The sequence below is a fragment of the Rattus rattus genome, chromosome 1 (assembly GCF_011064425.1).
Source record: "Rattus rattus isolate New Zealand chromosome 1, Rrattus_CSIRO_v1, whole genome shotgun sequence".
NCBI lineage: Eukaryota > Metazoa > Chordata > Mammalia > Rodentia > Muridae > Rattus > Rattus rattus.
In genome coordinates, this window is record NC_046154.1 from 21927756 (window position 1) to 21952008 (window position 24253).

At 47.1% G+C, this 24253-nt stretch overlaps 2 protein-coding genes across 7 annotated transcripts; one reads left to right on the plus strand and one right to left on the minus strand.

Annotated features, from left to right (window-relative positions):
* Nucleotides 1–9807: 9807 nt before the first annotated feature.
* Znf436 (zinc finger protein 436) lies at nucleotides 9808–20352 on the minus strand. 6 transcript variants are annotated; one of them, XM_032896072.1, is made up of 4 exons: nucleotides 19740–20352; nucleotides 18361–18415; nucleotides 17545–17671; nucleotides 9808–13692 (listed from the first exon to the last, which is right to left on the minus strand). In XM_032896072.1, exons 2-4 carry the CDS (start codon nucleotides 18391–18393, stop codon nucleotides 12440–12442), a joined length of 1413 nt encoding a protein of 470 aa, XP_032751963.1. In that variant the 5' UTR covers nucleotides 18394–18415; nucleotides 19740–20352; the 3' UTR covers nucleotides 9808–12439. The 6 variants fall into 6 exon arrangements, with proteins under 6 accessions (XP_032751963.1, XP_032751985.1, XP_032751971.1 ...); XM_032896094.1 differs by having other exon boundaries at nucleotides 17545–17789; nucleotides 19740–20350; XM_032896080.1 differs by lacking the exon at nucleotides 19740–20352 and adding an exon at nucleotides 18508–19392.
* Nucleotides 20353–21885: 1533 nt separating this feature from the next.
* On the plus strand, nucleotides 21886–22958 carry LOC116890282. Its single transcript, XM_032890995.1, has 3 exons — nucleotides 21886–21989; nucleotides 22206–22313; nucleotides 22710–22958. Exons 1-3 carry the CDS (start codon nucleotides 21954–21956, stop codon nucleotides 22956–22958), a joined length of 393 nt encoding a protein of 130 aa, XP_032746886.1. The 5' UTR covers nucleotides 21886–21953.
* The last annotated feature ends 1295 nt before the right edge of the window (nucleotides 22959–24253 follow it).

Here is a 24253-nt window from a genome sequence, read left to right on the forward strand (position 1 = left end):
GTGTTGGGAACCAACCTCTCACCCACGGAAAAATAGCAAGTGCTCTTAATTAGTGATTTCATGCCTCTGGCCCCTACATTAATCGAGAAAAATCAGAGGTGGAAAGATGGCTGTTACAGTTAAGAATACTTACTGCTCTTACAGGGGACGTGACTTCCATTCTCAGCACCTGTGGTTGTCTGAAATACTTGGCCCAGGCAGTGACACTATTAGGAGATGTGGCCAATTGGAGTGGGTGTGGCCTTGTTAGAGCGGGCGTGGCCTTGGTGGGGTGGGTGTGACCTTGGTGGGGTGGGCGTGGCCTTGTTGGAGGAAGTGTGTCGCGGTGGCTGTGGGCTTTAAGACCCTATTCCTAGCTGCCTGGAAGCCAGTCTTCCACTAGCAGTCTTCAGATGAAGATGTAGAACTCTCAGCTCTTCCTGCACTATGCCTGCCTGGACACTGCCATGCTCCCACCTTGATGATAATGAACTGAATGTTTGAACCTGTAAGCCAGCCCCAATTAAATGCTGTCCTTATAAGAGTTGCCTTGTCATGTATCTGTTAACAGCAGTAAGACCCTAACTAACTAAGACAGCACCCAAATGGAATTACACAACCGTCCATAACTCCAGTTCCAGGGGGATCTGACCCTCTTCTGACCTCCATGGGCATCAAGAATGTGTGGGGTGTATATGTAGGCAAAACAATCTCACATAAAATAAAACTAGTAAATCTATTTTTTTTTCCTTGTAGATAGGATCTTTCTCTGTCTCCCAAGCTGTCCTGGAACTCACTATGTAGATCAGGCTGGCCTTGAACTCACAGAGATCTACCTGCCTCTACCTCCTAAGTGCTGGGATTATAGGTATGTGCCACCATGTCTGGCTAATACATCTAATTTGTATGTGAGCGTAAGTGTTCACTGAGTTCACTAGAAGCTATCAGATCCCCAGGAACTGAAGTTAACAGCAGTTGTGATTGACCCAAGATGAGTACTAAGGACTGAACTAAGATCATCTGGAAATGCCGTCCACAACCTCAACCCCAAGCCATCCCTTCAGCGTGCCTCCCATTATGATTATTTTTTGAATGAATTCTCTTCTTAGGTTCAGATGGGGGAGGGGCAGGAAAAATATATATCGAGGAGAGCTCTCCTTTCCCAGCCTAATTTTTAAAACGCAACTTCAGCTTTTAGTTCTAGTCAGGATTACCAAATCCAGCTTTCAAGTGTTAAATACTTGGACACAACGTTCTTCCATTCTACAAGAGTGGAATTCCCCGGCGACTCGGAGTTCCCACTCGGGCAGCAACACCAAATTCCTCACCCGGTTTAAAGAGGCCAAAACAGGCCATGTCTCAGCAGGAGCCACGCACATTCCAGCAGACCTTGGCATACAGCTCCTTCGACCCCGTTTCTTTTCAAGCTTCCTTATAGGCAAGCCGAAGGGATGCACGCCATGGAGGCGGTAGTGCAAGTCTTTAACTCGAGTCTGAGGAGTTTTACCACCCATATTCAAACACACGGGTTAAATACACAGATCCACAGACCCGATTCCGAAGGGATTGTGAATCTTGTTTCCAAGATCAGTGTGGTGCTGTGAAGTAATTATAGCGTTCAGTCTAACTTTAGCACATGTTTGGAAATTCAACAAAACACTAAATAGGCTGTGTATATAACTAAGCCTTCATTACCCTTAAGCAAAAATATCCACTGCAGGATGGGTCATGTGCTCTGTAATTATCGTGAATAATAACCACAGTAGAAGGTTTTCCCATTTACAGCCTTCCGAATCCCAAGCTTCACTAGGCAGACATCTTGCCCACCTTTGTACATCTTGAAATGTGGCAGACCTTTTGCCCCGTGACTCTCCGGTTCTGGTTCCTCTTTCCCGGTCCTCCCCTCTCCTCCAGATCATTATCTATGCTCCCAGGATTCCATTCTTCTCGGTCATCTCATCCCATCCTCATTTCTTTCCGTGCTTTCGCTACCACTATTGTTTTCCTTTGACAGGATCTCATGTAACCCAAGCAGTCCTCAAACTCACCGAGTAACGATGAGGATGACCTTGAACTCCTGATCCTCCTGTCTCAGCCTCTCCTGTGTTGTTGGGGTTACAGGTGCATTGTCCCACTGGGTTTCTGTGGTGCCAGGGATCAAACCCAGACTGTGAGCACTCTAGACAAGCATTCAAGTAACTGGCTACAGTTCCAGCCCCCACCGTTCCCACTTTAGTGCTAGTCTCACTATTTGCTAGGTGTTTGTTTGTGACAAGGCCTCACTACGTAGCCCAGGCTACCAATCCTCTTGCCTTAGCCTCCCAAGCATTGAGATAACCAGCATTTGCAACCACGCTCAGCCTCTATCTTTATCTACAGCAACATCTATGATCTTGACCTGCGGATTCATTCTTAACGCTCGACCAGTTTCTAACCCCGTGAGTGCAGTACATAGCCGTAAGCCCAACACTTGGAATTCACAGGAAGGAGAATCATGAAAACTTCCAGATCCAGCTACACATCGAGTTCCAAGGCTAGCTCAAGCTACAGGGTGAACCCCTGTCTCAAAATAAACAAGCAAGGAAACAAACAAAAACAATTGTAAAGATGACTCTTGTCCCCACCATCAACCCTTTTGTCCTTGAGCTCAGTCAATCAGCCACTTGGTGGCTGTTCCCATGGTGTGACCTGTGTTCAGCTCCTCCCAGATAACCCGTCTAGTCATTCTGAACTCTTGGCCCAGACAGCCCCTGTGGCTTCTTTCTTTGCAAGCCCCGGGATCTACAACAGAGCTGTATAAGTACCAGGCAAGTGTAAGCCCTGGCTTACACTGTGGAGAGCTTTTGGGGCAGCTTCTAGACTTCGACTTTGGGCCAGAACACAGAAGTAAGCTCAGGCAGGAATTTGACTTTGGGCTAGGACAGGAAAGTAGGCTCAGATAAAAATGTTTACATTTAAGTACTAAAACAAAGCTCAAAGTAGACTTGGTGGAAAAATACTGCTTTTCTTTTATCTTGGACATCCTGATAAGCCCCAGAAACTCGGATCACAGGACTTAACTGCCTGTGATGATTTGCATATGCTTGGCCCTCGGAGTGGAATGTGATGGTTTGCATCTGCTTGGCTCAGTGAGTGGCACCATTAGAAGGTGTGGCCTTGTTGGAGAAAGTGTGTCACTATGGGGTGAGCTTGGGGACCCTCCTCCCAGCTCCTCCTAGGATGCTGAGTCTGTTCCTGGCTTCCTTCAGGTGAAGATGTAGAACTCAGCTCCTCCTGCACCATGCCTGCCTGGATGCTGCCATGCTCCCGCCTTGATGATAATGGACTGAACCTCTGAACCTGTAAGCCAGCCCCGATTAAATGTTGTCCTTGCACTGGTCATGGTGTCTGTTCACAGCAGTAAGACCCTAACTACGACACTGAGCTGGTTCAGTCATTACACTCCCACCCCAAACAGCATCTCTTTAAGGGGACTTTCCAGGGACATGTTCTATAAAGTCAGTTTCTAGCCGTTCCCCTCAGTTTCTTCATTTCTACCACTTGATATTTTTTTTTGTTGTTATTTTTTTGGTTTTTTTTTTTTTTTTTGGTTGGTTGGTTCATTCCTGACACAGGGTTTCTTTGTGTCGCCCTGGCTGTCCTGAAATAGCCTGAGACCAGCCTCTGCTTCCCAAGTGCTGGGATTAAAGGCATGCATCGTCCGCAGACTGGCCTCTTGACATGTCTTTAATATGCCTTGATTTTTTTCACAGGACATGAATATATTTGTTCAACTCCCCACGAAATAGAAGCTCAGTCAAGTTAAAATCTTTGTCTTCTTCAGCCTTTTTTTTTTTTTAAAGATTTATTTATTTATTTTATGTACAGCATTCTGCCTGCATATGTGGCTGCACGCCAGAAGAGGGCATCAGATCCCATTACAGATGGTTGTGAGCCACCATGTGGTTGCTGGGAATTGAACTCAGGACCTCTGGAAGAGCAGTCAGTGCTCTTAACCACTGAGCCATCTCTCTCCAGCCCAAAACAAATCTTTAAAAAAAAAGGAAATGCCTTCTGAAAATCAGTATGTAGGCAAGCCTTTAAGGTTTTAATTTTAATAATTATAGTTTAAATAATTATAGATTTAATAATGTTCTTTTTTTTTTCTCTGTTTTGGAGCTGGGGACTGAAGCCAGGGCATTGCGTTTGCTAGGCAAGCGCTCTACCACTGAGCTAAATTCCCAACCCCAATAATGTTCTTAATTGGTGATTGATGTGGGAGGGCCCAGCACCTTGTGGGTCGTGCCACCCCTGGGTTGGCGATCCTGAGTTCTATAGGAAAGCAGGCTGAGCAAGTCAGTAAGCAGCACTCCTCTGGGGCCTCTGTGTTAACCTTGAAATTCTTGCTCAATGTGAGTGCCTGCCCTGACTTCCTTTACTAATGGACTATGATGTAGACATGTAAGCAAAATAAACTCTTTCCTCCCCAAGTTGCTTTGTGGTGTTTAAACACAGCAATAATAACCCTGACTGAGACAAGTGGGTACCAAAAGTAATGGGGTATTGCTGTGATAGACATGACTTTTTTCTTTTTCTTTTTTGGAAGATTGAAGAACTTTGGACTAGAAAAGTCATTGAGTTCTGAGAGCACAGTGAGCTGTTTTGTAGGACCTTGGAAATAAAAATGTTGAGCGAGGTGCAGACCATGGAGGCCTGGTTGGTAAAGTTTCAGAGGAGAACAAAGACTCTGTGGGGCCCTTTGTTATTTTGAATTCAGAGTCTATGTTCTGGTTGGCTGGGGCTGAAGAGTCAGCTGTGACTAGCAGGATACCAGAACTACTAAAGCGAAACCTTTGCTTTGCCGAGATACTCAGGGCTGGTCAGCTGGAGCTTAGAAATTAGTGGTGCTTAAGAAGCCACTATGGGCTGGAGAGATTTGGCTCAGAGGTTAAGAGCTGTCTGCTCTTCCAGAGGCCCTGAGTTCATTCCCAGCAACCACATGGTGGCTCACAACCATCTTTGGGATCCCCTGCAGCGAAAAAAAGAACTGTAAAAAAAAAAAAAAAAAAAAAAAAAAGAAGCCACTTGTGTCACTGAGGTGAAGTCTTCTGGGAAGTTTTCCTAAGAGGCAGCAAGCACACAGAAGCTGTGTTCCAGACAAGGCCAAGGTTGTACTGTACGCTGGCAGCCAAACTTGACGATAAGTAGGAGTCCCCCAGGTGGAACTGGTTTTGAAGGGGTTAAGGAGTCATGGAGAGCTGCTGAGGGTGGACACTGTGAAAGGCTAGGAAAGGCCACCGGAGAAGATGTGATCTCAGTAGTAGTTGAAGGCCCAGGATTGAAGAGATCGAGAGTAGAAGTTGAGGCTATTCGTGAAAGGGTAACCTAGCATTTTGGAGATGGCAGTACCACGAAATGACCCACCAGAGGCAGCAGCGGGTATGGAACGGAGCCAGCCAGAGCATAGAAGACAAGCTGTGTGTGCTGCAGAGAACAGAGGCAGAGACGTGACCTAAGACCTTTCTTTGAAGGAGCACGGAAGATCCTAAGTGAAGCCCAGACATTGGACACTGCGTTATTTACACTGCTGGAGTTTGCGTTATTTACGCTGCTGGAGTTTGATGCTGCTTTGTTCAGATTGTGACTGAGCTCTAGCTCTTCCTTCTTGAGGTAAGAAAGTATTAAGCTTAATTTTGATTTTTACAGGAACCCACAGTTGACAGACTTGGAACTTTTAAAAGAGGTACCAGATTTTTAAACAGACTGAATATTTTAAAGGGACTGAACTTTTTTTTTTTTTTAAAGATTTATTTATTTATTTAATGTATATGAGTACACTGTAGCTGTCTTCAGACACACCAGAAGAGGGCATCGGATCCCATTACAGATGGCTGTGAGCCACCATGTGGTTGCTGGGAATTGAACTCAGGACCTCTGGAAGAGCAGTCAGTGCTCTTAACCGCTGAGTCATCTCTCTAGCCCCCCCCCTTTTTTAATTCTTGTTGTCTTTTTGTTTGTTTTAAAGATTTATTTATTTATTTTATGTGAGCACACTGTCACTGTCTTCAGACACAACAGAAGAGGGCATCAGATCTCATTACAGATGGTTGTGAGCCACCATGTGGTTGCTAGGATTTGAATTCAGGACCTCTGGAAGAGCAGTCAGTGCTCTTAATCTCTGAGCCATCTCTCCAGCCCTATTTTTTTTTTTTTTTTTTTTTTTGGTTCTTTTTTTTTTCGGAGCTGGGGCCCGAACCCAGGGCCTTCCGCTTCCTGGGTAACCGCTCTACCACTCAGCTAAATCCCCAGCCCCCCTATTTTTTTTTAAAGATTTATTGATTATATATAAGCACTCTGTAGCTGTCTTCAGACACACCAGAAGAGGGCATCACATTGCATTGTTTGTTTGTTTTAAATCTTGAAGCTAGGCTGGAGAGATAGCTCAGTGGTTAAGAGCACTGGCTGCCCTTCCAGAGGTCCTGAGTTCAATTCCCAGCAACCACACGGTGGCTCACAACCATCTGTAATGAGATCTGACGCCCTCTTCTAGCCTACAGGCATACATGCAGGCAGGATGCTGTATACATAATAAATAAATCTTAAATCATCCTTAAATCATGAAGCACTCACCTGTCTCTGTCTCCTGAGTGCTGAGATCAAAGGTGTACACATGCATCCCAGAGGCCTACGATTTAATTATCGTTTAAAATGATGTGTGTTCATGTGTGTGTTGTGTGTCTGTGTCTGTGTCCGTACGAGTACAAGTGCAAATGAAGGCTCCTAGAGAGTTCTAACACAAGACTCCTAAGGGCCAGTTTCCTCCAGGGTGTGGAAGCCTGAGGTTCAATGTCTGACACACCGGGGAGCCAGTTAGATCAGCGCGTTAGTGTCCTCTCTAGAGCCTTAACAACCTGGAAACAGCTCTGAGCTGGAGCAACTCACAACCTGGAAACGTTCACACTGGCGCAAGTTTGCTTTGCCAGAAATCGAACATCCCACACACGAACATGGGAGATTCCCTGTTGTAATATTTATTTTTATCTCATGTGCATTGATGTTTTGCCTGCATGTAGTCTGAGTGTGAGGGTGTCAAATCTTGGAGTTACAGACAGTTGGGAGCTGCCATGTGGTTGCTGGGAATTGAACTTAGGATTTATTTCTCTTAGGAGCCATCTCTCCAGCCCTGGAGATTCCCTGGTAAACTTCTGGTGAATTAACCTTTTCCTTGGGGTTGAACTCCTAGAGCGCTTGCCTAGGGAAGCACAAGGCCCTGGGTTGGTCCCCAGCTCCAAAAAAAAAAAAAAAAAAAAGAACAAACCTTTTCCTTGAACTCCTTTCTAGCCACCAAGGATACTGAACTGGCAGAGGGTTTTGCTTGTGCTTCAGAACTGAGGTCCGAACTCCCCATGCATTCCCAGCAGCTCCCACACTTTTTGTTTTCTGTTTTGAGCAGGGTATCTCTGTGTAGCCATGGCTATCCTGGAACTCACCTTGTAGACCAGGCTGGCCTGGAATTCAGTGATCAGCCTGACTCTGCCTTTCCAGTGCTGAGATTAAAGATGTGGGCCACCACTGCCTTTTTTTTTTTTTTTTTTTTTTAGATTACTTTTCTGGGATTGGGGATTTAACTCAGTGGTAGAGCACTTGCCTAGCAAGTGCAAGGCCCTGGTTCAGTCCTCAACTCCAGAAGAAAGAAAAAAAAGATTACTTTTTTCTATGTACAATGAGTATTTGCCTCATACTTTGTCCACTGCAAACAGTACCAGAGGGGCATCCAGTCCCATAGGACTGGAGTTATAGATGGTTTCGAAGTGCCATAGAGTTGCTAGAAATCAAACCCAAGTGCTCTAGAAGAGAGGCCAGTGCTCTTAACCACCAAGCCATTGGAGTCTTTCAATGTTGTCCAGCCTAGTCCCGAACCCCTGGCCTCAATGACTCTCTGAGGTCCTCTCCAAAAATGCTAGACGACAGGCCTATGGCACCATGCCTAGCAAGAAACAGCTTAAGTTTTAAAGGCTTATTACATATGTGGGGGATGGAGGGATGACATGTGGGAATTTGCTCTCACCCTGTCACATGGGTTCAGGGATTCAAACTCAGGTGGCCAGTTTTGGTGGCAAGCCCCTCCACCCTTTGTGCCATCTTGCTACCAGAGATTAAAATATCTTTGCTGAGTCTAAGCTATAGGATACATAATTTCCCTCGCATGTCTGTAGTCTCCCAATTATAAAGACGTAAAGTGTTTCTCCCCGCTAGCTCTGTCAGGCTGACCTGCCACTAAAAAAGTACAAGTTATTAAGAAAAAAATTACTTATAAGTAATTGGAAAGTAAATGGCCACACTGCACATCCATCATCACTGCCTAAGTCAAAATGTGCTCTGATTACTTTAAAAACAATTTTTTGGGGCTGGGGGTGGTTGTGTATGCCTTTGATCCCAGCCCTCAGGAGGCAGAAACAGGCGGATCTCTGTGAGTTCAGGGCAGCATGGGCTACAGAGCTTGTTCCATGGAGAAACACTGTCTCAAAAAAACCAAAGCAAGTTACTCAAAAGTTACTCAAATAACTTTTGACATCCATGTGTATACATGTATGTAGTATGTATGTATGCACATATATATATATATATATATATGCATGTGTGTGTTTGTTACTCCTGTGCCTGGTGCCAAAAGGTTAGAAGATAGTCTTGGGGGGGTTGGGATTTAGCTCAGTGGTAGACTTTTGCCTAGCAAGCACAAGGCCCATGGTCCTCAAAAAAAAAAAAAAAAAAGAGAACATGTCTTGGGTCTGAATCATGTATGTGGGAGCTTGAATGAGTCCTTTTTTGCAAAAAAAAAGGAGAGCTCTTAGCTGCTAACCCACCTCTCCAGCCCCTGCTTGTCTAGAACCACAAGTTCTATTTTCTTTTTAAGATTTTATTTCTTTTATTTATACGAGTACACAGTAGCTGTCTTCAGACACACCAGAAGAGGGCATCAGATCTCATTACAGATGGCTGTGAGCCACCATGTGGTTGCTGAGATATGAACTCAGGACCTTTGGAAGAGCAGTCAGTGCTCTCAACCATTGAGCCATCTCTCCAGCCCACAAGCTTCCATTTCTAAGAGATGGTCTTTTTTTTTTTTTTGGTTTTTTTTTGGAGCTAACTTACAGGGGTGGTGCTTCCCAGGCAAAGCGCTTACCACTGAGGCTAAACCCCAACCCCTTCAAGCTCTATTGCTGAGATGGTCTTGGTTACTTTTTTTTTTTTAACTTCGAGCTGGGTGGTGCTAACTCAGGGCCTTGGCGCTTTGGGTCACCAGGAGCTTAAACTCGGATCTTCAGGCTTCTGCTGAGCCGTCTTACTAGCCGCCAGTGGTTTTATTGTTTTGTTTGTGGACAGGGCCTTCCTATATGTAGACCAGGCTGACTTCGATGAGATCCACCTGAGGGCTGGAATATAATGTGTGCACCACTGTGCCTGGCATTGGCGCTGCCTCATGTTTCCAGAACCTGCATTTTTAAAACAAGAACTCTTCCTTTTTTTTTTTTTTTTTTTTTTTTTTGGTTCTTTTTTCGAGCTGGGGACCAAACCCAGGGCCTTGCGCTTCCTAGGCAAGCGCCTACCACTGAGCTAAATCCCCAACCCCGAACTCTTCCTTTTTACCTTTGGAATGTTTTCCTTTTTCCTGCAAAGCTAACAATCTATACGTCCATGTTGCTTCTGCCACTGGCATGACTTTGTAGGAATCTAGCCAGGCTTTTACACTGACCAGACCAGATGCAGTACCTGAGTTCAAGACAGTGTGCCCTCAATTCCTACTGGAAGGCCCACGCAAACCCCTGTACAACCTGCACAGCACAGAGGTAAAGATGATTACGCACGGTTTTAATGACCCCCCACGAGGGGCTCTAACATCAACGAGTTTGAGATTACCAAAATAACCCAGTTGTTTTGAGTTTAAAAATTATACCTTTAATTATAGAATATTGTTAGGATAATACAGCTATAAACAAGACGCTAGGATAATTGACCAATACCAAGGGAATCTGTCTACAGATTTACCTGTCCATCCACTCTCCACAACCGTAGAACACAGGCACAGACTGTCTGGTTTGTGCAGAAACGGCCAGGGACTGTGAACAGAAGGCATGCACTAAGCGCTAGTGAAGTGTGCAGCTGTATGACCTCTGCAGCTCAGCGCAGGGAGGGGAGCAGCTGACCATAGCCGAGTGGACAGAGCTGGCACAGCCACTGCCTTTTTAGCCACCCAGCTAGAGCGTACACATACGAAGAGGTGGGAAGGCAATCAGAAACCTCCCAGGAGCCTTTTCATCTCCTAGAAGGCAAAAGCAGCAAATGAAACACAGCATAACCTTTAAAGGAAGGCTAGGGCTGGGTGGGTGTGCCTGGTATGCGTGTGTGTGTGTGTGTGTGTGTGTGTGTGTGTGTGTGTGTGTAACAGAGGAGGGACATGGTGTGGAATGAAGTTGGGTCAGAGGTTCTGTCTTCTACAAGCCACTCCCAGGCAGTCACTTATGTGGCTCAGAGAAGCAATGGGAGAATGCTGAACTCCACCCAAGTCATCAGCTGCACTGATACAGAAGACATAGCTGAGTTTAGTTACCAAGAACATGTCAGTTACATAACAGTTAAAGTATGAATACCCGGAGGAGGCTAGATTTTGTACGGAATAGAAACCATGTGCCCTGCCCCAAGTTTGTACTCAAATGGGAGTGACCACTTGGAGCCCCTCAGAGTGGTTTCTCATTCAGTTGCTTTTGGAGGCTGTCACTAGTGATATGGTATCATTCAGCTGTGGCCAGTGACTCTCTGTAGAGAAAGTACTGGGCTTTAAGTGCTAAATCCCGAAGATTTAACAAAAACGGTTTTCTTTAGTAAAAAAAATTAAGAATAATAATAAGAATTATGTTTGCAATTTTGCAATGAAGCACCATAGAAAATACTGGGACTCTTTAAATTTATGCAGGAACGCATTCACTCACAGGCAAAGTCCCAGCTCCTGGGTGCCAACTCCCCTCGGTCCCCTCGGGACTGAATAAGCACCAACAACAGGGCTATCTAAGGAGAACTGAAGTACTGGACTAGGGCGGGTCAACTCGTTTTAACTATTTTTATCTGGATACTGGAATCACATTCCTCCGCAGGTTTATCCGTTTCTTCAGATGAGGCCACTCATCATAGAAGATAATTCAGGCTGAGAAAGGACAAGGGACCTGAGTGTCCAGTCACTCTCTCACAACTGATGGACACATCCACACAAGTGCTTAGTTCTGTACAAAACCAAACTTCACAGGAGCACACTGTGCTTGGGCACTAATGCTGATTTGTTTTTCCCTCCGTAACAAGAAAAATAAGACACCTCTCACATCGGAGTTATGTCTATAGTTCTATCTTATGATCTACTTCACGCAAGAACATGCTGATTCTTACGAACTCAGTTTCTGCTATCAGAATGCACATTTCACTATACATACGTTTGCCCTTATGCAAGCTAAGGTGAAGACTGGGACGCGGCTCCATCAAGCCCTAGAGATAGCAGTACATGGACAAGTGATCTTAAAGGTTCTGCAGCACTGACTGCTGTTCCCTGGGAAGGGTGCCGGGCTCCCCCCTTCCCTGGGGAAGGGAGTGGGTTCCCTTCCTATTTCTGCTCCGTCATGACTTCCAGCCCTATCTTTTTCTAAGGGCAGTTTCCCTACTCTGATCCCTCACATGATTTTTGGAGAAAATACAGAACCCTGATGAAGGGCAGTCTCCATGGCTATCTCTGGCTAACGTCACCACTGCCCCTGGGCGCTTGGTCCTCAAACCTGTGCCTCCCTTTTCCCATTACATTGTTTCTTCGGTCAGCTTTCAAAAACATGCAAGCTATACACAAGTGAGAAACAAGGAGACACTCGGCTGCTTTCCGCATGCAGAATCCTGTGCACGAAGTGATGCTTACATATGAAGGTGAGCTACTCAAAAAAAATAAAATAAAATAAAATAAAAAAAGCCCCTTGGAAGGGATGTGTGTGAACCCAGCTACTACAGCTGAACAGTCCCAGCTCAGGGCAAGTCCGCCAGCCTTCTGTCAAAGCAGCTGTGAACACATTTCTCCCACTGCAGTCTTTTTGAGCCAAAGATACGAGAGAGAGAAAATACTTTAAAGATGTACTCCATTTCCAGGCCCAAGGGACCACCAACATCTTGTCCTCTGGTCTTTAGCTCTCAAGTTACTGGGGAGGGGGCCGACTTTGATGATATGATACAATATCAATTCATATGATAATCAGTGAACAATAACACCGTTTTGGAGGAGGGGACAGCATCCCCAAAGCTGTGGGTCAGAATTTTCAAAAGGCTTGCTTTCTTTCACCTTTTAGCCTGTAGCCCACAACAAGACAAGTCGGAACTTTAAAAAGAGCCATCGCAAGTTGGCTCGCTGATATCAAACATCACTTGGCCTCCAAACAAGTCCACTCCCACACAGGGCCTAGTCGGTGTGAACTCTCTTGTGTTTAATAAGAGCTGAGCTCCGGCTGAAACTCTTATCGCACTCGGTACATTCGTAAGGCTTCTCTCCGGTGTGAACTCTCTGGTGCGTGATGAGGTTGGAGCTCTGTGTGAAGCCCTTTCCACACTGCACACACTCATAGGGCTTTTCGCCCGTGTGGGTTCTCTGGTGCTTAATCAGATCTGACCTCTCCCCAAAGCTTCGCCAACACTCGGTACACTCGTAGGGCTTCTCCCCGGTGTGGATCTTCTGGTGCGTGATGAGATGAGAGCTGCGGCTGAAGCTCTTCCCACAGGCCGTGCATTCGTACGGCTTCTCGCCCGTGTGAGTCCTCTGGTGCTGGACGAGGTGCGAGATGCGGCTGAAGTTTTCCCCGCACTCGTTACAGTGGTACGGCTTTTCCCCGGTGTGGGCCCGGCGGTGCCGCACCAGGTCTGAGTTCTGACTGAAATTCTTCCCGCACTCGTCACACTTGTAGGGCCTCTCCCCCGTGTGCACCCGGTAGTGCTTGATGAGGTCAGACCTCTCGCTGAAGCCCCGCCCACACTCGTTACACTCGTAGGGCTTCTCGCCGGTGTGAGTCCTCTGGTGCTGGGCGAGGTGGGAGCTGCGGCTGAAGCTCTTCCCGCACTCCTCGCACTCGTACGGTTTCTCCCCGCTGTGGGTCCTCTGGTGCTGGATGAGGTGGGAGAGACGGCAGAAGCTTTTCCCGCACTCGGTGCACTTGTGAGGCTTCTCCCCGGTGTGGATCGTCTGGTGCTGAATGAGGTGAGAGCTCCTTCCGAAGCTTTTCCCACACTCGTTACAGTCGTACGGCCGCTCGCCCGTGTGTGTCCTCTGGTGCTGGATGAGGTGGGAGCTGCGGCTGAAGCCCTTCCCGCACTCGTAACACTTATAGGGCCTGTCTCCCGTGTGGGTTTTCTGGTGGCGATTGAGGTCTGAGATCTGACTGAAGGCTTTCCCACACTGAGAACAAATGTGGTAGCGGATGCCTGTGTGTGCCTCCTTGTGGACAAGCAGGTCAGTGACTTGCTGGAGAGGGTAGCTTACCCACTCCTCGGCTGTCAGGTCTCCCCACGGCCTTTCTGATCGGTCCCCACTTTCAAAAGCCTCTTCGCTTCCAGGATTCTTCTCAGCGTTCTCCAGAGGCTCTTCCGACATGGTCGCAAATTCCACATCGTCGCTAAACTCTTGTTTTGGGTTTGCTTCATTCTCGCTCCTGATCTCAAAATCTGTAAGGAGTAAATAGTGCGGAGACGGTAAGTGCACAGACAGACCTGCTGAGTTCTAGATGCTGAACGAGGCGGTGTTAGTTATCCCTCTAATTCTCAGGGCTGGAGAGTGAACCTGGGATTTTATGCACGCCATTTAAGAGCCCGAAAGCTCAGCTCTACCCCGTCCATCCAGTACTGAGCTCTCTCTTTTATTCTTTTTGTTTATCTCAGCAGTGGGGGAGAAAGCAAGCGGGGGAAGTGTGGACATCATCCAAAGAGTGTGGATTGAGCCAAATGGTTCTTAATATGAGTAGATGATAATGTTCACACTTATCATGAAAGTCTGCTTCAGTAACGGAGAGATCCAAGACTCAGAGAATCAAAGTGGCCTCCTCAAGGTGGGAGAGGTGGCTCGGCAGTTAAGAGTGTACACCACTCTTGTAGAGGGCTCTTGTAAAGGATCTGTACCAAGCAACTCACACCATTCTAACTCCAACTCTAAGGATCCAATGCCCTCTTCTGGCCTCTGTGGGCGCTACAGTCACATACACAAACCCATACTATCATATACATGCAATTAAAAGATAAAAACAAAAATCTAAATAGTCAAACTCAAGTCTGTCTGCTCAATTCAGGCTCTTCACTTAGTGGTTTTTTGTTTTTTTTTTCCTTTTCTTTTTTTCGGAGCTGGGGACCGAACCCAGGGCCTTGTGTTTGCTAGGCAAGCGCTCTACCACTGAGCTAAATCCCCAACCCCTCACTTAGTGGTTATTTAAGAAACTGTCTATTCTTGGTATTTTGAAAAAGGAAAACAACCAGAGAAACAACAAAAAAGAGAACTTCTACCAGATACCATATTTTCTAAATTGGGTCTGTCTGTCTGTCTTTCTTCCTCTTTCTTTCTTTCTTTCTTTCTTTCTCCCTCCCTCCCTCCCTCTCTTTCTTTCTTTCTTTTTTTCTTCTCTTCTCCCCTGGCCCCTCTCTGTTTTTTTTTTTTTTCTTTTTTCTTTTTTTCGGAGCTGGGGACCGAACCCAGGGCCTTGCGCTTGCTAGGCAAGTGCTCTACCACTGAGCTAAATCCCCAACCCCCTCTCTCTTAGTTTTTAAGACAGGGTTTCCCTAGCTAACCTGAAACTCGCTCTGTGGACCAGGCTGGCCTAGAACTCAGAGATCAGCCTGCCTCTGCTTCTGAGTGCTGGGATTAAAGGCGTGTGCTATCACCCCATCTAACTGAGTTTCTTAGTACCTGACAGAAAACTGTAAGTACTAGGTATGCTCACTAAAAAGAACCTATGGGTAAATGGTTTAGTAACTAGTCACAAACAAACTGAAAACCTAAGAGAAGCTGGGAAGATGGCTCAGAGGGGAAAGTATTGGTTGTACAAACATTAGAATCTGGTTTGGGATCTCACACGCGCACGCACACACACACACACACACACACACACGCACACACACGTAAAAGCTGCGCACACCATTAATCCCAGCACTTAAGGTGACGGTCAAGTGGATCCTGGGAGCTTCCTAGCCAGCCAGCAGTCTCACTGAAAGTGCTAGGTCTGGGTTCAATGAGAGAACATGTCTCAAAAAATAAGGTGGAAAGGGGTTGGGGATTTAGCTCAGTGGTCGAGCGCTTGCCTAGCAAGCGCCAAGGCCCTGGGTTCGGTCCCCAGCTCCGGAAAAAAAAAATATATATGCAAAAAAAAAAAAAAGGTGGAAACAGATAGAGGAAGGCACTGAAAGCGAAGCCCTGGCTTACACACAGGCAGACGTTATCTGCCCATACACGTGCACACACATGCATACACCCCAACACACACACACACACACACACACACACACACACACACAGACAAGAAATCCCAACGTTTACTAATACATTCAGGATCCAAGGAGCCCTGGGATAAAAACAATGACGGCTCAATGGTCCAGAGCACTTTCACTCTTACAAAGGACCTGAGTTCAGTTCCCAGCATCCACGTCAGGCAGCACACAACTGTCTGCAACTGCAGTTCCAGGGGATCTGACACCCTCTTCTGGCCTCCGTGGGCACCAGGCATGCATGTGGTACACAGACAGACATACATTCAGACAGAACACACATACACACTAAAAGAAGAACTAAAGCAACGAACCGCCTTGAAAACATTTACTAACCCTCCCAAATTTATCTGCAGAAGAAATAATATGTCTTTTGGTAATTCTACCTAAGAAATGCTCCTGAGACAGACTGTAGGGATTTATGTATATTGAGCACACTGTCTCTCTCTTCAGACACACCAGAAGAAGGCATCCGATCCCATTACAGATGGTTGTGAGCCACCATGTGGTTGCTGGGAATTGAACTCAGGACCTCTGGAAGAGCAGTCGGTGCTCTTAACTGCTCATCTCTCTAGCCCAGAGTGTGTCTTTTTAAAGACGCTCCTTTCTTTCTTTTCTCATTCTCTTTTTTGTCAGGTGGGGTGATACGGTTCGGTTCTATGTAAAATAGATCTGGGTACAAAACATAGTGATGGCCATTTAATCTTTTTTTTTTTTTTTAAAGATTTATTTATTGTATATAAGTACACTGTAGCTGTCTTCAGACACACCAGAAGAGGGCATCGAATCTCATTACAGATGGTTGTGAGCCACCATGTGGTTGCTGGGATTTGAACTCAGGACCTCAGGAAGAGCAGTCGGCACTGTTAACCACTGAGCCATCTCTCCAGCTCCCAGGCCATTTAATCTTTACTTTGTGTTTAGTCACGCGTATGCATCTGGGTTGGAGTATGAGTACATGTGATCGCAGATACCTTCAGGGGCCAGAAGAGGGCACCTGATCCCCTGCAGCTGGAAATACAGGTGGTTGTAAGAGACCTGGTATGGGTGCTAAGAACTGAACTCAGGTTCTCAGCAGGAACAGTGTCTGCTCCTAACATTTGAGTCGTCTGTTCTACCCATTCTTGGTTTTGTTCACTTTGGGTTTTGTAGTGGAGTTGTTGCTGTTTTTAAAGAACAACTGGAGGGCCAGAGCTGAGGAAGTATGGGAGGGGAACAAATCAGATCAGAGTTTACGGACGCATATGTATGAAAATGTCAAAATGAATCTCATTCAGTATCACCTAAAAATGAATAAAAAGACGAATCCAAGGGAACTGGGACATCAGAGAGAGTCCAAGCTAAGAAAACCCTTCGGGTCACCTTATGTTCTGAGAATAAAATCATTTTAAAATATCTTAGTCCTGTGTCTGGCTGTATGCAGGACTGGGGATCAAACCCAGGGCTTCGAGTATACTAAGCTCTACCTACTGAGCTGCATCCCTAGCCACATGGCTTCTCCTCGGAATAGGACCTATGATCTACTCTTTCAATGGTTCTTCTGAAACAACAAGACACACTTAAAGGATGACTGCCTCTGAAAGATCTCTAGACAAGAACCTACCCACAGTACCTGAGGCAAAGCTGCAGCTATGGAGCCAAAACAAACACAAAAGGGTGGTTTCTGCCCTCCTGTGAACCTGCCTCAGAACCCCTCATCTTCCAGCGCCCTAGAGAAAAAAGCACCATTTATAGAGCATTTATGTCCTGGCGAGCACCACGGTGTCAGACCTGTTTGGTCAGTCATCTGTACAAACAGGCCACAGAGCCGCTAATGACTCAGGGCATGTGAATCCTCGGAGTCTCCGAGACAGCAGAAACCTCTTTACTTTTCTTCTTAGACTAGGAAACGTGCATCTTCCCACATTTAAAGATCTGAATGAGCCCCAAAGCCGGTAACTAATTGTGTGGTTTTCCCTTAAAAACAAACAAGGCTGCACGGAAAGGCCTAGGCTGTTCTGACAGTTTCAAAACCGTAAGAGGTGAAAGGAGATAAAAATCCTCACTCACCCAGTGAGACGACATTTCCATAATTCTCCTGCATCACGTCCCTGTAAAGGTCTCTCTGTGTAGGATCCAGGGGTCTCCATTCTTCCCGAGTGAGGAACATGGCCATATCTTCAAATGTCACAGGGGCCTGAAATCAACACAATGCTTCCTCACTACTTGGTACCTAGGAGTTTAGAACCAGATTTTCTTCTTGAAATTAGAGACATGGTTAGAAATGTCGAGAAGGCAATGGCATTAAGTCTCATCTGTAGAGTCCAAAGGAAAAACAAGAAAGGAAAAAAAAAAAGACATGTGGTCAAAAGGCAGGGGCAATCTACTAACTTCCCACTCACGATATCCCTGCCCACTTTGGACCCTTACATACAACACTCTGCTTTTCTTAGACCAGTGAAATTCCCATCTTTATGGTCTCATTCTAGGGCCAGCTGCTGTTCTGTTTCTCCCCACCCTTTTGCTCTTCACTCCATCCTTGGATACGGCATCTAGAATTAACCACTCCATGACTCACTGGTTCCCATCCCACAATACTTTCTTGCCCAGGCAAATAGAATACTTACCATACCACATCCAGGTTAACCAGACGCACCTTTCTCCCTACAGATTGTTGGAAGGAGGGTACCACCCATCTTGTTCGGTTTTATTCTCCACAGTGTTTTAAGTGTGTTCGATATGTGCATGTATATGGCTATATTAGCCAACACTAAGCCCCTGGAGCAGAACGGTAAAATGAGCTAATCCCAGAGAATTTCCTATAGTGGTTTGCATGCAGAACGGGAAAACACCGCGTGAGATGGGTAAGCAGAGCCCCTGGCTTACCTGGGACCCAGACATGAGTAGGGTGGCTGCCATCTCGGGCTCAAGCGTTCGTCTCCTGGTAGAGAGAACAGGAAAACCAGCTAGCAGACAACGTTGAAGGGGACGAAAATCAGGGCGTGAGGGGCGGCAAGAGGCCCTGCCCACTCCCTAGGGCTGGAGTTCTGGTCGCAGGGTATGGGGGGAAGGCCCAGGACGGGTCACTCTCCTTCCTGAATCCCGAGAGTCACCCACTCTCCGTGTCTCGGTTAATATCGAGTACGTGTAATGTTGGAGTAGGAGAGGACAGGCACTGGCTGGGTGCCCCTGGGTTGGGGGTCAGGCCGATCCAATTCGAGGGAGGAGGCTTTCAACCCAGCCCATAGAACGCCTCTGATCTTCCATCTCCGGGCTGGGACCTTTCCGGCAGCAATCTCAGCCAATCAGCGCAAAAAAATCGTAAAAGACATGACCAATCAGATGCCAAATCATCAGCCCTCCTCCTGCGGCGTGGCCGGGCAGCTCCACCACGCATGCGCGCGCCTCGCAGCCTGACGGGACTTGGAGTTTCACTCTGGCGTACAAAGGCCACTTAGTGGCCAAGAGCAGGGGAGGGAAAAGAACAAAAGGGAGGAGACAGGACCGCATCCTTCAAGATCAGTCAGATTTTCCCTCACTTTTTTCTCGGAGACCACGGCACGACTCAGCAAAGGAAGCTTCCTTGTTCGGTTTCATGGCCCTACGACCATCTTTGAGTCATATATTATCCGCGAGGTTAGATCGAGTGTGGCAGCCCGGGCTGAACTTAGCTGAGAGCACCCCTCATTTGACAGCCAAGGCCAGAGCGGGAAAACGCTCTCTTTCCCTCCCTCGGGAGACTCCCTGGCCACGATGGAACTTTGGGCCCCGCCCACGTACTCACTACACCTCCCAGCACCGCCTGCAGCGCTCGCTTTCTAGGTCCTAGAACTACAACTCCCAGTAGGCCTTGCGGCAGTCACAACCCGCCCCAGACTACATATCCCAGGAGGCCTCGCGTCCTCTGTCCGGTGCTGGAGTGCTGTCCGCGGCCCGGCCCAGAGTGTTCGGATGTTAACCCTGTAGGGAGCGTCTCGAGCTCTTTTTTTTTTTTTTTAGAGACCGGGCTCAAATGCACATATCTAAGACGCCAGAACACTGAAATCAGAAGCGGGGAAAGGAGGTAGGCTGTGTAGGGAAATAGCTGGCCCCGAAGTGGGAGACGCAGGGACCTGGCACGCTTGAGGGTGTCTCTGCTGAAAGGATTCTTGGAGACCTCCCAACACCATGAAAACCTTAGGCCTGTGATGGCCTGGAACTGCAGTCCTAAGGATGCTAGTAGTCTCTCTTTCAAACCCGAGTCAGGACAGAACGAACAGGCTTACCTTCTGGTCTGTGGTCGCTGGCTCCAAGATCCTTGAGAAGCCTGAGATCCTAAAGCCTCAGAGATCTAAAGAGGCCTGACATTCAGAAAGATTCTAGATATCACCAGCAGATTCCAGCGATCTCAGCGCCAGGAGTAGAAATCCGAATCCATAGATTAACAGGCAAAGGACAGTTTGATTGTAAGATGAACCCGAAGCTTCAAGACTGCAGACACTGTTCTATATAGCTCCTGGAAATAACAATCTCATAAACAGATCTCCGAGGCCACAACAGCTGGCCAAGAAACATCAGCATTGGCTATGCTGCATTCGGCAAGCGTCTTCCAAATGGAAGGACTTGTAGCATTCCCTTTCCTTAGCTGGGATGAAGGAATTAGACAATGGAAGGCGAGGGCTAAGCAAAACAAGGATTCTGTGTGGGGACAAGCTCCCAGCTTGCTGTAGCCTTGGAGAGGGAAGTGATGGAAAAAGAATATAGCAGCTTATTAGGGACTCCCACCCTCTTCAAGTTATAAATATCCCCAGAACCTTGGCTTGATGCCCAGAAGAAGCCTGTTGTCTCGGACTGAACAGGAGACTTCTCTGCCTAGGCTGGGAAAGGGGCTTTTCTTTTGTTTTGCAGATGTATCCACACACTGAAGGACTTGGGGAATTTTTTTATTTTTCCAATATGACTCCCGGCCGTGCTTTTATTAGTGCCCTGTCCCCAGTGCCCAGTTATTTATGGCTACATTACTCAGGGCTCTAAAAATGAGCTAGCAGGACCCCTACCAACCATAATGTATCTCTTCTATCTGTGTTTCTCTTGCACTCCCAAAGGTAGAGCTAACAAATGTGTAGGTGCCACAAAATGGTACTATTCTACCTATTGAAAAATGTATCCAGCCACCATGTAAGTTCCAGTCCTGAAGGATTTACAACAGTCAGAAGGAAATGGACAGGAAGATAGGACAGACCTAGGCTGGGACATAGGCTGTGTATCTCTCAGAAAAAAAAAAAAAAAATCTCTCCAGGCCCATTTCCTTTTAAAATTTTTATTTTATTTTTAATTATTTATAAGGGGGAGGGATATGAGCATGTGAGTGCAGGTGCCTGAAGGAGCCTTAAGATGGTGTCCAATCCCTGCTGGAATTACAGGTGGTTGTTAGCCATTCCTCTAGGCTCTGCCCAGCAGTTTCCTAGCAACAGTCTATGTCTCTGCCCCAGGTACAAGCCTGGAACCAAGCAGTATAAGGACTGTTTGGCCTCCCCCCCATCATCCCTCTCTCTATTTACATGTGCTGGCTGGCCTCTTCTTCTCTTCCTTCCTTCCTCTCTCTTCTCTCTATCCTCTGTCCCCCTTCTCTACCCCTTTCCTGGTCCCAGCTCTGCTCCCTGACTTCTTCCTCCAATAAACTTCCTTTTATATCAGACCTGACTGTTCAAGGGGACACCTTGGCAGGGCTCACCGGGGTGCTCTCTCTTGCATTATTATGCCTCATTTTGTAAAACACCACAGTTGTAAGCCACCCTATGTGAGCACTGGAGAACAACTTTGGGTCCTCTGCAAGAGCAGTATATACTTTGAACCACGGAGCTATTTCTCCAGCCCCTCATTTCCTTTTCTGTACAGCTGGAATTGTCTCGGCTAAGGACATTGAGGAGGGATTTAAAACACACCTTCACCAAATAAACTATAAAACCATAGGTATTTGGATGATGCCGCCTGCAGGAGAAACTTCCAGAAATGCCTATGGGTATATTCAATGGCCTAAAGGTCTGGGAAATCCACTCTGGGATGGCCTTCTCTTCACACTCTCAGTTCTGCCAGTGGGTGGGTTCAAGTACTTGGTATATAGAGTTTATTACTTGGAATTACCAACCCAAGCAAAATCGAAGGCCTAACTCCGAGAAAACTGAGTCAGGGGTCAATAACCAAACTCCTAGAAACAAGGAGGGTCAGGTTGGGAATTTAGCTCAGTGGTAGAGCAGTCCTCAGCTCCGGGGGAGGGGGGGGGAGCGGAGGGGGGGGATTAAAAACAAAAAACAAAAAACAAGGAGGGTACTGAGTCAGCGGCTTAAGTCAGGTCCCTCCCCAAAGGGTCTCCCTTTCAAGTCTCTACTAGGAGATGGCTTTGACTCCAAGGCCTTCTGTCCTGCAGCTGTCAAGCTTTAAACCCTCTTTTGTCCCTCCTGTTTTTCCATTTGTTCCTGAGGACAGTGCCTGCAGGCAGGATGGCTCTGTGTGCTGGGTTTGTCAGCTTGCCCGAAGTAAGTGCTTTTTCTTTGCCCATCTGGGAGAGAAGAGAAGGTAGGAACAGGATGGGAGGCACCTGGGGGAGTGGGGAAGGGAAGACGGCGGCTGTGGGGCTTCCGGTTCCAGCTCGCAGCTTGACTCCAAGGGTTGGGAGGCGGTCCCTGGAGGAGGAAGCCGCTTCCTGCCCTATTGTCCAGTGTTACTCAGAAACGCTGTTTTGGGTTTTCTAGGATGAGTTGGAAAGTCCTGTCTGTTCCCGTCATTCAGCGAATGATGTTCGCCTACTGTGTGTGGAGGCTTCAGGCTTCGCTACTGTGTTAGTGTTCCTGTGGGGCTCTGTACGGGATTCTCTTTTATAAATATTTTTAAAAGATTTATTTCATTAACTCCCGTGTGTGTGTGTGTGTGTGTGTGTGTGTGTGTGTGTGTATGCATGTAAGTGCCCTGAGAAAACCAAGAGTCACATCCCGTGGGGCTGGGGTTCCAAAGCCTTCGTGAGCTTGTGAGCCACCCAACTTGGCCGCTGGAAACCAAACTCCAGTCCTAGAAAAGAACAAGTACTTTTAACCTCTGAACCATCTCTCCAGCCTCATAATTTAATAAATCTTATGGTTATCCATCTAGGACCAGTCTAATTGTAGCTTTTCTTTGGTATCAGAAGCATTAATGTGTTAAGTATTTAAAACTATGTCTCCGCGTCTGTAATCCTACTTTCGAAATTTTCTTTTTTAAAGGAAATGACCCGGGTCTCCCTTGCCCTTACAGCCGTGCCTAGCCCGGCATCCATAATGTTCCACCCACCACCCCCTTCTCGCTGGGAAGGTGGGAGGCTTTGCAGGGGAGGCGACACCCACCCAGTCTTGCAGATTGTAGGCACTTTGGAGGTGGAGACTGGGAGGGAGAGCTTTCGTCTTGAACAGTTTGTGCAAAGGCACAGAGGCGTGAAAGGACCACTCCGTTCCAGCCGGGCTTGGATTTCTTAGGACCTGAGGGAAGAGAGGCAGAGGGAGGGACCAGGGCAAGGACAGTGTCTGTCTCATGTTCCCTTGCATGTCTGTCTGTCTTTGCCTCTGCCTGCAGATCAGTGAGCCTAGTAGTTAAGTCCCACAAGCAAAGCCCTGGGTTGGCCTGGGTGAGAAGAGCAGTTGGGCTTTGCAGGAGGAGAGCAGGCCACAGAGGAGTGGGGAGCTTGACCTCATAATGCTTCTGCTGGTTTTCCTCAAAGGATTTTCCAAAAAATTGTAGACAATAGCCCTGAAAATGTACAACAAGCATATCTGGTGTTGGCTGGGCTTTTTTTTTTTTTTTTTTATTTTTTTCGGAGCTGGGGACCGAACCCAGGGCCTTGCGCTTCCTAGGCAAGCGCTCTACCACTGAGCTAAATCCCCAACCCCGTTGGCTGGGCTTTTAAGGACATCAGCTGAACCCAGGTTATTTGTCCCATTGGAACTAGATGCTAAGCTGGGAATTGGGTAACACCCCCTAATGACTCCAGGATTAAGTATGAGGGTGACTGACAGATGCTGCTCAGGCCGAGTGTTCAGAAGTGGAATAGGGAGGCCACTGCACTGGGAGCCCAGTCCAAAGGCTTTCCTCAGTCCCAGAAAGGGAATTGTAAAAGCCACATTCATAGTGGCAGTGCTGGAGAGAAGGGCAGCTCAACAGAGGGACCATTATGTATCCGAGAGGTTCTAAGTGACATTGTCCTGAGCTAAAGAGAATGGAGGACTAATGAATAAGACCTGGTAGCTGCAATGAGATGATTAAGAAAGACTTCTGGAAGTGGGGCACTGGAGAGATAGCTCAGTGGTTAAGTGCACTTGCTGCTTTTGAACAGGACTCAGGTTCAATTCCCAGCACCCACATTGTGGCTAACAATCTTCTGTAACTCTGGTTCCAGGGGATCCCACATCCTCTCCAGGCTTGTGGGGATACCAAGCACTGCCATGTATCCAGACAAACACTCATATACATAAAAAATATTATTATACATGTTAAGACTTGAGAGGCTGAGGATGTCACTCAGTTGATAGAGTGCTTCCCTAGGACACGAAAGGCCCTGGCCTGATCCTGAGATCACATGAACTGCGCATGCTACTGCACATGTGTAATCCGAGCTAATTGGGGAGGTGAGGTAGGAGATTCAGCAAGTCAAGGTCACTTTGTAGCGAGTTAGAAGCCCACCAGGGTTACTGTGTCCCAGTCCCTCTCTCTCTGACACACAATAAATAAAAATAAAGACTCCCATACCATATCTTAGATGCCTACCACACTCCCA

Excerpts from the sequence above, each read along its gene's own strand:
- Znf436 (XM_032896072.1), bottom strand. The coding sequence starts at position 18,393 with ATGGCAGCCACCCTACTCATGTCTGGGTCCCAG. Across the intron at positions 17,672-18,360 it reads TACTCATGTCTGGGTCCCAG|GCCCCTGTGACATTTGAAGA; the intron begins GTAAGCCAGGGG and ends TGTTGATTTCAG. Across the intron at positions 13,693-17,544 it reads TGGAAATGTCGTCTCACTGG|ATTTTGAGATCAGGAGCGAG; the intron begins GTGAGTGAGGAT and ends TACTCCTTACAG.
- LOC116890282 (XM_032890995.1), top strand. The coding sequence starts at position 21,954 with ATGGCTCTGTGTGCTGGGTTTGTCAGCTTGCCCGAA. Across the intron at positions 21,990-22,205 it reads GGTTTGTCAGCTTGCCCGAA|GATGAGTTGGAAAGTCCTGT; the intron begins GTAAGTGCTTTT and ends TGGGTTTTCTAG. Across the intron at positions 22,314-22,709 it reads TAGTGTTCCTGTGGGGCTCT|GAAATGACCCGGGTCTCCCT; the intron begins GTACGGGATTCT and ends TCTTTTTTAAAG.